The 13722-nt window shown below is 33.1% G+C and overlaps 1 protein-coding gene across 1 annotated transcript in view; it reads right to left on the reverse strand.

Moving 5' to 3' along the window:
• Positions 1-12379, reverse strand: part of LOC127538751 (ankyrin repeat domain-containing protein 26-like) — a 22203-nt gene extending 9824 nt beyond the window's left edge. Inside the window, exons 1-4 of the mRNA XM_051962495.1 lie at positions 12254-12379; positions 10455-10488; positions 9750-9807; positions 1392-1572 (exon numbers count right to left, since the gene is read on the reverse strand). Of these exons, the coding sequence (XP_051818455.1) occupies positions 1392-1572; positions 9750-9807; positions 10455-10488; positions 12254-12360 (380 nt within the window). The 5' untranslated portion in view covers positions 12361-12379. The remainder of the gene's footprint in view (positions 1-1391; positions 1573-9749; positions 9808-10454; positions 10489-12253) is intronic.
• Between the last annotated feature and the right edge of the window lie 1343 nt (positions 12380-13722).

Raw genomic sequence — 13722 nt, forward strand, 5'->3', positions numbered from 1 at the left:
TGTTCAAACAAGTCTTTACATACAACAGGGGAAAATATTTGTAAAAGAAAGAAAAAGAATAGCAGGTAGGCCAGTCTAGCTTTTGAGTGCCAACAAAAGGAGTTCATATTTGTTCTTGGAAGTGATAGGGAGCCAATACTACTCAAGGAGGAGAAGGAATAATAATATGGTAAGATTTGTGCTTTAGGAAAATCATTTTGGCAGCTGAGTGAAGAATGGATTGGTGTGTGGAAAATCATTTGGAGAAAGATAGAGGAAGGTAAGTGTAAGCAAGAGGCAATGAATGCCTACATTATGACAATTGTTAGAGGACAGAAATGAATCATTATGAGAGATGCTAAAAAGGCAGAAAATTCTAGAGTGAATGTGAGGAGTAAAAAGGAGGAGTTAAGGATGTTATTAAGGTTGCAGTCCTGCGTGAATTAGAGGAACGTGATATCACTGATAATAGGGACATTCAGAAATGGGGAGGACTTAGGAAGTAAGGTAATTCTGGTAAGGTCAAGATGCATTTGGCATGTCCAAAAAATATTAGTGATGTATGGAAAGACTTCAAGAGAGAGACGAGGGCCGAGTACATGTAACGCTGGAAATCATTCCTTCACAAGAGTGTTAAGGGAACTCATGAGGAGTCAATCAGATCACCAAGACAAACAGTACCATTTTCAAAGCCGTAAGATCCATGACAGCTCAGGCCATGTCATATTCTTCTCTTATCTCTCCTAAGTTTCAAAAGTTATTTTGCATATAGCAAGGGACTAGGACATTTACTGAGGAAGTTGAATAAACAGAGTATTTACAGCATATCAGAAATAGAAATTACCTTTCCAACTTCATCATACATTACGTCCCTTCTTGCATTCTACAGTCCAGTCAAAGTGCCCTCCTTTTGGTTCCACACAGGACAACACAGAACTCCATTTCCCAAAGCCACACCCTTGTGTTGGGTGTCTTCTCAGCCTGCATTGTAATGCTCCTTTCCTAACCTCCCTGTCCATTAGAATTTTTTTTTAAACACTGCTTAGGTACTTTCTTCTATATGAAGTTGCTGATAGTACTCTCCCTTGAAAGTTATGCCCTCCTCTCTGCTCCAAATGTCTGTGACTTCATTGTAATATATCTATATATATATCCAATGGCACTTCATTGTTGTCTTTGAGTCACATAGAAGGCACTTGATAAATGTATGTTGATTAAAGACCATTATTGTTCCTTCAAAAATAACATGATGAAGTGACAGTGGGCATTCATTGTATTAGGGGAAGGCTCATTATAGTATTCTTTTAAAGATTTTTCATTTTTGACTTCCTAACCTAATTCTCTGTCATAAGCATTTCAATGTAAGACTAATGCTTTCAAGTCTTTATTTAAATTGAAATAAAGTTCCATACCTGTCTCTATAGAGTTCTCTATCACATTCTATTTTTTGATGCTCTAGTTGGGATTCAGTTTTGCTTCTTTCTGAGAACTTTTCCTGTAGTTTTCCTGGGTGTTTTGTCCGTTGAGATTTTTTTATTTTTACTGATAAGTCACTTGCAAGAACTGTGTGATCTTCCTGAAGGCAAGGAGAATCTGTATAGAGAAAAACACAAATAAAAACATTAGGATTTTAAAATGTGCATGACAGTGGCTGTATAATTAGAATTCAGATTTTCTAAGGTTATACAAAAATATTATTTTGCCAATAGATTTAGATTGAATTTGAAACAACCTTCCTGCCTTTGAGTATTGTAGACAGTTAAACAGAGTCTCTAAGTTACACATTAATTTTTTAAAAAGTTATTTGAAACCTCAGAATTCCTCACAATCTAAGAACATTATATGTGAAAAGTAAACATGCTGATAATGTACTGTGCGTGGGACAAATTAGCTTAATAAAAATGATTGTCTATACATTACCAATATGGTAAATTACTTTAAAAGTAACATAAATGGGTTTTCTCCCAAATAGTTCCATGTAAACACTTATTATTTATAATGTAAATCAATATACAACATTTAAACAATAAGCTTCTACCTCATTTATTGGTTAGTCAAACTTCTGGTACCTTTAACCAAAATATAGCTAAGATACCAGAAGAAAGTGAAAAAAATCACTTATGCTTCTAGGAAAATAACTGCCACAAACCTCAGGCATTTTATTCTTTAAAGAGATATACAACTAAATTTAGAACTACTGCAGAAACAAAAAAAATTACTTTTATCAAGTTACAGATTTAGCAGACTTGGTTATCTGATTTTCTTTGGCAACTTTCAATTCTTCATATATTTCCAATTCTTTATGTAGCAGCAAGGATGTGGGGGAGAACAGAACTTTTATGAGTACTGACAGTAATGGGTAGTGAAGTTGATAGTAAGGGAAATCTGAGAACTAAGAGTCAAAGCAAAAGAAGAAACAGGCAGAGAGGAGAACTTGTTGAGATTAACACTTTGTAAATAGATAAGGCAGAAATTTGTAATGGTATTCATGACATCATGACATTCACGACAATAGGTACACTACTGGCATGCTGACAGAAGAATGATTAAAAACAAGGCAGAAAATTTGCAAGATTCGTCCTATTTTTAGTCATTTAGAGAAAAATTCTTTATTTTGTCTATATTTTCCATGAAAGAGATCACTTTATTCATCTAGTAATGTCAATTTCTTTAATGCTTTTCTATTATCAATCTCTTTAATGCTTTTCTATTATCATTCAAGTGAAATTCATAAACCTTATTATTCTAGTATTCAATACATATAATTCACATTTAGTAATATAGCACATAGAGGAATAAAAATACCATTCCCAAATTATCCTGTGAAGGCATTTTAGAGATTAATAAAAGTGAAAATCCAAGATTAAATGATTTGCCTATAGACACAAGGCTACTTGCTCTGCAATTTTATTTTTTATTTTAAAAACTTATTTTATTATAGCTTTTTGTTTACAGAACACACATGCATGAGTAATTTTTCAAACCTGACCCTTGCAAAACCTTTTGTTTCAAAATTTCTCCTTCTTTCCTCCACCCTCTCTCCTAGATAGCAGGTAGTCCAATAGATGATAAATGTTAAAATATATGTTAAATCCAATATATGCATGCATATTTATACAGTTATCTTGCTGCACAAGAAAAATTGGATCTAGAAAGAAAAAAAAAACCTGAGAAGGAAAACAAAAATACAAGCAAACAACAAAAAGAATAAAAATGCTATGGTGTGGTCTACATTCAGTTGCCGTAGTCCTCTCACTGGGTGAAGATGGCTCTCCATTACTGAACAATTGGAATTGGTTTGAATCATCTCACTGTTGAAGAGAGCCATGTCCATCTGAATTAATCATCATATAGTTTTCTTGTTGCTGTGTATAATCTCCTGGTTCTGCTCATTTCACTTAGCATCAGCTCATGTAGGTCTCTCTAAGCCTTTCTGAAATTATCCTCTTGGTCATTTCTTACAGAACAATAATATTCCATAACATTCATATACCATAATTTATTCAGCCATTCTCCAATTGATGGACATCCACTCCGTTTCCAGTTTCTAGCCATTACAAAAAGGACTGCCACTTTAAGATCTCTTTATATCCTTTGGGATATAAGCCCAGTAGTAACCCTGTTGGGTCTGAGGATATGTACAGTTTGATAACTTTTTGAGCATAATTCCAAATTTCTTTCCAGAATGGTTGGATTCTTTGACAATTCCACTCACAACGTATCAGTGTCCCAGTTTTTCCACATCCCCTCCAACATTCATCATCTTTTCCTTTCATCTGAGTCAATCCGAGAGGTATGTAGTGATATCTCAGAGTTGACTTAATTTGCATTTCTGTGATCTATAGTTTTTTGGAGCATCTTTTGATATGACTAGGAATAGGTTCAATTTCTTCATTTGAAAATTGTCTGTTCATATTCTTTGACCATTTATCAATTGAAGAATCTTTTGGATTCTTAAAAATTTCAGTTAATTCTGTAAATATTTTGGAAATGAGGCTTTTATCAGAACATTTGAATGTAAAAATGTTTTCCCAGTTTATTGCTTCCCTTCTAATCTTGCCTGCATTAGTTGTGTTTGTACAAAAATCAAAATTATTTTGTGATCAGTAATGATCTCTAGTTCTTTGGTCACAAATTCCTTCTTCTGCCACAGGTCTGAGAGGTAAATGTTCTTCCAATTTATTTATAATATCATGAATCCATTTCAACCTTATCTTGGCATATGGTGTTAGGTGCGGGTCAATGACTATTTTCTGCCATACAAGTTTCCAATTTTTGCAGCAGTTTTTGCCAAATAGTGAATTCTTATCTCAAAAGATGGGCTTTTTGGGTGTGTCAAATATAACATTGCTATAGTTATTGAATATTTTGTCCTGTGAACCTAATCTATTCCATTGATCAACTAGTCTTATTTCTTAAGTTAGTACCAAATGGTTTTGATGACTGCTATTTTGTCATATATTTTCAGGTATGGCCACTTTCATTTGATTTTTTTTTCATTAATTCCCTTGAAATTCTTGACCTTTTGTTCTTCCAAATGAATTTTGTTATTTTTTCTAAGTCAGTAAAATAATTCCTTGGGAGTTTGATATGCATAGCACTAAATAGATTAGTTTAGGTAATATTGTCATTTTTATTATATTTGTTCAACCTATCCTTAAGCATCTGATATTTTTCCAATTGTTTAGATCTGATTTTGTGTGGAAAGTTTTGTAGTTTTGTTCATATAGTTCTTGACTTTTCCTTGGCAGATAGATTCCCAAATATTTTATACTATCAACAGTTAGTTTAAATGGAATTTCTCTTTGTATCTCTTGCTGTTGGATTTTGTTAGTGATGTATAAAAATGCTGAAGATTTATTTGGATTCTGTATTCTGCAACTTTGCTAAAGTTGTAGGTTATTTCTAATAGCTTTTTAATAGAATCACTAGGGTTCTCTAAGTATACCATCATAACATCTGAAAAGTGTGACAATTTGGTTTCCTCATTATCTACTCTAATTCCTTTAATCTTTTTCTCCTCTTATTGCAAAAGCTAGCATTTCTAATACAATCTTAGGAATAATAATAGGAATGGTGATAGTGGGTAAACTTTTTTCACTCCTGATCTTACTGGGAATGGTTACAGTTTAGCCCCATTATAGATGATGCTGATAGTTTTAAATAGATGCTACTGACTATAAAGTCCATTTATTCCCATACACTCTAGTGGTTTTTAATAGGAATAGGTGTTGGATTTTATTAAATGCTGAGATAATCATTTTTTTAATTAGTTATTGATATAGTCAATTATGCTAATAGTTTTCCTGATATTGAACTACCCCTACATTCCTGGTATAAATGCTACTTGGTTATGTTATCGTACCCCGGGGATGATTTTCTATAATCTCTTTGATAATATTTTATTTAAGATTTTTGTATCAATATTCATTAAGGAGATTGTTCTATAATTTTCTCTCTCTTGTTTTTGTCCTATCTGGTTTAGGCATCAGTACCACATCTGTGTCAAAAAAGGGACTTGGTAAGACTCCTTCATTCCCTATTTTTTCAAATATTTTATAGAGTTTGGAGTTAATTGTTCTTTAAATATTTGGTAGAATTCACATGTAAATCCATCTGGTCTTAGGGAGTTGCTTAATGGCTTGTTCATTCCCCCCCCCTAAAATTGCACTATTGAAGTAATTTATTTCCTCCACTGTTAATCTGGGCAATCTATATTTTTGTAGGTTTCCTCCATTTCACTTAGGTTATCCAATTTATTGGCATAAAGTTGGGCAAAGTAACTATTGCTTTAATTTCTTCTTCATTGTTGGAAAGTTCTCCCTTTTCATTTTTAAGAATAACAATTTGATTTTCCTTTCTAATCAACTTTACTAAAGGTTTATTTTGTTGGGTTTTTTTCTAAGACCAATCCTTAGTTTGATTTATTAATTTAATAAAATTTGTTATTTTCAATTTTATGAATCTTTCCTTTTATTTTTGGAATTTCAAGTTTGATATTTGATTGGGGGTTTTTCATTTTCTCTTTTTCTAGCTTTTTTTAGTTGCAAGCTCAATTCATTGATCTTTTCTTATTTTATGCAAGTAATCATCTAGAGATATAAAATTTCCCCTCATTACCATTTTGGCTGCATCCTAAAATTCTGATATGATCTCTCATTTTTCTTATTCTCTCGGATGAAATTATTGTGTCTATGATTTTCTGTTTCACCCATTCATTCTTTAGAATGAGATCATTTAGTTTCCAATGACTTTTTGGCCTATTTCCTCCTGGCTTTTTATTGAGTATAATTTTTATTGCATCGTGATCTTAAAAAATGCATTTACTATTTCTCCCTTTCTGGATTTGATTTTGAAGTCTTTATGTCCTAATATATGGTCAATTTTTGTATAGGTTCCATGAACTGTGGAGAAGAACGTGTACTTCTTTTTGTCACCATTCAATTTTCTCCAAAGAGCTATCATACCTAACTTTTCTAATATTCTAGTTACCTCTTTAACTTCTTTCTTATTTATTTTGTGGTTGAATTTATCTAGTTCTGAGAGAATAAGGTTGAGATCTCCCACTATGATAGTTTTGCTGTCTAGTTCTTCTTGCAGCTCTCTTACCTTCTTCTTTAACCATTTTTAGGCTATATTATTAAATGCATTAGATGTATATAAATATTTAGTATTGATATTATTTTATTATGTATGGTACCCTTTAACAAGATATAGTTTCCTTCCTTATTTCTTATAATCAGATCAATTTTTGCTTTTGCTTGATCTGAGACCAGGATGGCTACCCCTGGTTTTTTTTGCTTTACCTGAAGCATAATAGAATCTGCTCCAGCCTTTTATCTTTACTCTGTATGTATCACTTCTCCTTCAAATGTGTTTCTTGTAAACAACATATTGTAGGATTCTGGCTTTTAATCCAGTCTACCATCTACTTCTGCTTTATGGGAGAATTCATCCCATTCACATTTACTGTTAAAACTACTAATTCTGTATTTCCTGCCCCCTTATTATGCCCAGATTATATTCTTAGCTTTTCCCCTTTCTCTTCTCCCCTGTATTTATCTTAGGAGCATCACTTGCCTCAAGCAGCCCTTCCCCTTTATAGCCCCTCACCCTTTCTATACCATTCCCCTACTATTTCTGTTTTCCCTTCTATTAGCCTCCCCCTTTCTTTTCTCTTTTCCCCATCAACTTCCCTATAAGAAGAGAAAGATTTCTCTGTGAAACCAATGATGAGAATAAGATTTACACAATGTTCACTCTCCCCCCTCCCTTTTTTCCGCTCAAATATAAGAGGTTTCCTTTGCCTCTTTTTGAGACGTAATTTCTCTCATTTTACCTCCAAAAACTTTTCCCTTTTTTTGGTACAATCCCCTTTCTACCTCTAATTCCTTTTTCATATTATAGCAGTAAAATCTGATTATACATGCACTCTCTATGAATGCCCATAACAAAAATACAGTTCTCTAGATTTCTTTTTACATTTTTATACTTCTCTTGAGTCCTATTATTTTGAGGTCAAATTTTTTGTTTAGTTCTGGTCTTTTCATCAGAAATAAATTGAACTCACCAGTTTCATTGAATACCCATCTTCTTCCCTGGAAGAAAATGTTCAGTTTAGTGGGGTAGTTTATTCTTGGCTGCATTCCAAGTTCCTTTGCCTTTCCATTCTAGGTCCTTTGATCCTTTAAGGTGGAAGCTGCTAGGTTCTGGGTAGTCCTTATTGTGATTCCTTGGTATTCAATTTTTTTTTCTGGCTGCTTGTAATATTTTTTTCCTTGATCTGATAGTTCTGAAATTTAGCTATGATATTCCCTGGAGTTTAAATTTTGTGGTCTCTTTCAGGAGATGTTCAAAGAATTCTTTCAATGACTATTTTAACTTTTGATTCTATGACATCAGAGCAGTTGTCTTTGATGATTTCCTGAAAAATAGTGTCTAGGCTATTTTTTAAATCATGGTTTTCAGAGAGTCCAATACTCCTTAGATTGTCTCTCCTAGATTTTCCAGATCAGTTGTTTTCCCAAGTAGGTATTTTCCATTTTTTTCCCATTTTTTCATTTTTTTTTTTTTTTGGTTTTGCTAGACTGATTCTTGATGTCTTATTGAGTCATTTCCATTTGTTCAGTTCTGATTTTTAGTGAATTATTTTCTCCATTTACTTTATTTTTATTTTTATTTTTTACTATTTTTTGCATTTGTCCAAAATGAGTTGTTCTGTTCTATGGAATTTTTATCCATTTCACAAATTCTGTTTTTCAGAGAGTTGTTTTCTTTTTCCATTTTGTCAAGGCTATCTTTTAGTGAGTTATATACTTTTTCCAAACCCTCTTGCAAAGTTTTCATTTTTTTCCCATTTTCTTCTCTCTCAAAATATTTTAAAATTTATTCTAGTAGAGCTTTGTGTGGGGACCAATTTATATCAAACTTTGAGGCTTCATCTGGAGTCAATCTGTTTTTAGTCAGATTTCAAACTGTTCTCTTTCACTATAAAAACTCTCTATGGTCAAAGAGTTCTCTTTGCCTTTTTACTCATTTTTTAAAAATTTAAGATCTGGTTTTAGGGCAGGGGAGGTTTTCTAAGCTTCTTGTACAAGTGGCAGATCTGTGCTGCGTCTGTGCCGATTTACTTCCAATGCTGTGTGAGCATGGTCATGTCCCATGAAACTCTAGCACTTCGGGGTTCATTATTTACTTTTTGTGTTTGTATTGGATGTTTTATAATTTCTCTGCTGATCTACTGGCTTGCAACTGGCAAGATCTACTGGCAGAGTAGCCAACACTGTATTCTCCACCATGCAAAGTCTGCACTGCCCTGAGGAGTTCGAACCCTGTCCTGTGTCTGCACAGTGTATGCTGGGATCTGTGCTTGACCTGCTTGTGCCTGGCCACCTCCCTCTGTGCCCAACCAAAACAGACCTTCTCAAAATTATCTGCTGGTAATTTGTCACGCTCCCAATATTTGTGGATTCTGCCAGTGCAGAACTAATTCAGAGGCTGGATTTGCTAATTAGTTGAGGGTCATGGGAGAAGATCAGAAAGAAGCATGTTTCCTCTCCACCATCTTGGCTCCACCCTCTCTGTAATTTTAATATTTTATTTTTTGGTATTTACTTCTATTGGCTATATGCCATATAGTGAAACTAGATTTTCACTGTCATGTTATAGCCTCCTCGCTCACAATTTCCATGTTTCAAATTTGAATTCCAGTGTCTTCCCCTCCCCCCGCCTTGACCATGACACAAATGCTACCTTCCAAAAGTTTTTTTTATTCTTGATAGCTGATGTTCTTTCATACTTAAAACCTCAAATAGCACTTTTGCTTATTATATTATTTATTTTTTAAAATATTTATGTATTTTTTCCATTACAGTTATCTACATAAGCTCTCCCTGCCTAGTAGGATTGCACACTCAATGAGGATAAGAACTATCTTATCTAAAATTTGTTTATTTGACACACACTAAGTTCTTAATTCTTTCTGCACTGAAGCAAGTAGTAGATCATCCTTGAGAATTTCTATGGCTGAAAAATCACCACTCTCAAGTCAACGTAATCTTTTTTAGCTTGTCACTAATTAGATTAGTGACAGAGATTAGAACCCAAAGTCACTTCTATTCTACTATGGGTCAATGGAATAGGACTTCAGTGGTATTGTCTTGGCTATCAAAACATATTTGATTTCTGTTTAACATTGGTATTGTTAGAAAATTTAAAAATATTCTTAACCTGAACGTAATTTGAAGGAGGTAAGTCATAATTCTCTGTACCTGTGTTTTGTGACTGAGTGAGGTCATCAAGAGCATCTGTAGCCATTTCTACTTTGTCCTATAAATTAAAATTATATTAAAAATATAAAATACATGTAAAGCAATAAACTTAATGTAAAATTATTGTAAAATAAACTTTTAAGCAATAACAATGACAATAACATTTATTTAGCACTTTAAAATTTTACAACAGTTATCTCTTATACATTTTCTCATAGCATCCTCACAACAATTTTGTGAGAAATGCACTAATCATAATTATTTTACAAATGAGAAAAAAGGGAATAAGAGAGACTAGGTGATTTATACAGAACTATACATCTTAGGCTAAGTCCAGAATCTTAGTCTAAGAGTCTAAGAATATATTCAAACTTAGATTTTCTTGATGAGTCACTATGCTACATACCTACCTTAAAGCTGCTTTAGCAATCTTATGAAAATTATCACAAATTCTCACAACATCTCTTACAGATAGTAAATAATCTTCATTTTATTTATGGGGAGAAAATGAAAGAAAAGCCAGCACCCTAATTAGTTTTCTGGTATTCACAATAGAAACATTTCACAAGAAGACTATTTCTAAAAGTATCCATTTTCTGATTGAAAACTTCTATGTTTCATATTGTAGAAGAAGGGTCATATCTGTTCATGTTAAATTGTATTATTTTTTACATTAATTTACAGGTTTAGCAGTTTTTACATTACCTTATTTTTTTCATTTAGTACATTTTTTGCAAGCCTAAAAGACAAAAAAATTATTTCAGTGTGAACATAAATAAAAATATGGAAGTATATTAGCAATGTAATTATTTCATTAATATACATTTATTTCAAAATCATATGCTTTTTCATGATTCTAGTCAATAACATAAGACAGAATATTACAGTATTTAATCTCATAGTCATATACTAAATGCTTATCTTTGCCACTTGAAAAGTTAAAGAAATAAAAAAATATTCCGAATTAACATTTGAATTTTTCCCATTAAGGAATAATGTAAGAGATCATGTTCAAAATAAATGTCAATGAAAACATAACTTGTGATACCAATTATTTATTTTTTCAACTGTTCAAACTGCTTGTTATTAAGATTCTAAAAGAATAAGAATTTGAGAATTATACTATCACGATTGTTAGAATAAAGTTCTAATAAGCTCCAACGGGTCAGGTACTATCTTACTCACTTTTTAATTTTTTCCTAAAGCCTAGAATAAGACTTTCCACATTGCATGTGACTAATGCATTTTAAGCAACTTTACCAGAACATTAGATGGATTCCTTGTGGAAAAAAGCATGTGGAAATAACTGTGACAGAATGACAAAGCCATGTTATCCCCCTCCTGCTGGTAAGAGGAGTATAAATCCTCTAAAGTAGTGAAGTATGAAACTTAAATGTCATTAAACAGAATAACAAATTTCAGAGACAGAAATCCATGAAACAACACTCTTTCTAGGTATTTTTAAAAAAAAGAACACGATAAGTGCTATAAATAAAGAGTGAGAAAAAGGAGTTTGAAATAAGCAAAGTATGGTGAAGTAAGAAAATGGGTTCTCTCTCACTTCTCAGGGGCTTAATTAACTATTTTATTAATAGCAATGGCAAGTTAAATGAAGTATGTGTTATTATCCAGCCATATCCCCCATGTTTTTCTCCCTATCTACTGTCAAGTGGTTCCAGAAATCTAGAAGTATGATCTATTTCAGTAAAGACTACTGTAATGAAGGCAATCCTTAGCAGAATACGCTGATGCATGCCGCATAATATATTTATTGAGTTTAAAGTGATATTTCATGTTGCTATAGCAATTTACAAAGAACTTTCCTTACAAAAGTCCTGCTATTTACCTAAGTATCATCACCTCCATTTTACAAGGGTGTAAAATATGTCTTAGGTTCCATCGCTAATATTGGCCTTGGGATGCAGTGCAAAGTGGACTGAATCTGGATTTCATAACCTGCTTCTTCCTCTTTTCACTGGTTTGACTGTGGATAAACATCTTTAAAATCAGGAGGCTGGACTACATGACCCCTACAGTGCCTTTCAGTTCTCAATTCATGCTAGAGCAGGAAGAAATGGGAAACTTGAGCCTTAATCTTCTGACTCCAAGACTGGGATTATTACTAATGCTTAGTTATGTATGGTGAAAACTACTTTTCTTAGAGCAATGTCAATTCTGCTGTATCCTGTCACCACAATGAGTAAACTGGAGTGTATTATCACTGGGACTGGTTTCTTATGACTGAGAAAAGGAGAATTTCAATCATCAAACAATGACAAGTAATGTGGTATGCATAGAAAAGGGGAGTCTGGGTTCCCTAGCATAACCAATAAAAAATAGCTAGCTTTCCTGGCATTCCTGCAATGCATACGTCTCACACTACCAGAATACTTCAAAGAACACTCAACTGACAGAACAAAGAAAATCAGGACAAACAGTCTTCTAAATGAGAAAAAGCACACATTGCTCCTGTTTTTCTGTGAGCTAGTCCAGTATTAGTTTACTTTAATTCATCAAGATCTGTCTCATTTAAGGTGCTGTCATCACAACTATCAAGTAGGCTGCTAGAAGAATTCACTTTTTCACAAGTTGTACTAGAATCCTTGGACATCCATTTCTCATCTTCAGGTTGTTTTTTACATTTTCCCTATGCATGGCAACATCATTGCAGAAAAAAAAAATCCATGAGGGTATTTAAATTTATTTTTTATTGAAAACTTTAAAGAAAATATGGGGGAAATGTATTTTTCTTTCTCTTTTAACATACATTTTACTTCCAGACCATGCTTCCTTAACTAAGATGAAGATCATATTATTCCCCAGATCATAAACTTTTAATGATCCCCTTCTATTGTTAGTGCATTAAACTGCACTGTCTGCCTGTGAAGCTTTTTCATATTCAGGCTTACAGTCTTAATCCAACAAAGGTTCTCACACTCCTTAGAATCCAAGGTCCTTTCCATTCAGATCTGTGATTTCTCTAGTCTAGGAAAAGGTTCTGCTTATTTCTAACCCAACCTTTCTTCACCTACAATGGTTCCCATTTCCTGCCTATATTTGGGCTAAAAAACATTAGTTGTATAAAAGCAGGTTGTTGTGATTAAACAATTTGTGTGGAAGATATCAGGGAGTTATCAAAGCAGGCTTGATATGTACCAATAATAACAGAAGAGAGGTTTAATTAAGATGATTAATTAATATGATGGAATTCTAAGAATTCATAGAATCCAGGAGGAGGGAGGTAATAGTTTCCTTATACTATGCCCTGATTAGAACATGTTTGAAGAACACATTCATTCCTGGAAGATATATTTTAGGAAAGACATTTAGCACTCAGAATAATTCCAGAGGAGAGAAATCAGGATGGTGAAGGATAAAGACTTGTGAAATAAGGAAGTCCTTGTCAAATAAGGAGCAACTGATGAGGATTACTGCAGGTGTTTACCATAAAGATGAGAAGATGAAAAATTGGGATGATAGGAAGTGGTATATGTGTTCAAACAGACAATAGAGTATTATGTTTAATTTACCCTCCAAAGGATAGGAATAGCCACAGTTAAACACATTTGGGATCAATGCATGAAAAACAGAAAAGGAAAAACAACCAACTTCCAAACAATTAAAGGGATGGATTGCAGTAGGAATTAACATATCTGTGTGTGTGTGTGTGTGTGTGTGTAGGAGAAAAAGACAAAAATTGTGCATGATCACTAAAATAGCGAGCAATTAACAACCACAAATGTAGGAAGATATTTCTTTGATTTAGCTTGAATGGACCTCAGAAAGCTACTTGTTGCTTTGTTCGTGTAACTTTAAGATAATTTCCCCTTCCCACTCTGAGAAGTTATCAAAGAAGGAATTTAGTGGGAAGAAGTACATTTTGAAATCATTCTTGTTATCAATTTATCCCAGCCCCTAATTTTACTCACAGATTTCACAGAATCAATATAGAATATTCTCTGGCAACTTACCC

The sequence above is a fragment of the Antechinus flavipes genome, chromosome 5 (assembly GCF_016432865.1).
Source record: "Antechinus flavipes isolate AdamAnt ecotype Samford, QLD, Australia chromosome 5, AdamAnt_v2, whole genome shotgun sequence".
In the NCBI taxonomy this organism is placed as follows: domain Eukaryota; kingdom Metazoa; phylum Chordata; class Mammalia; order Dasyuromorphia; family Dasyuridae; genus Antechinus; species Antechinus flavipes.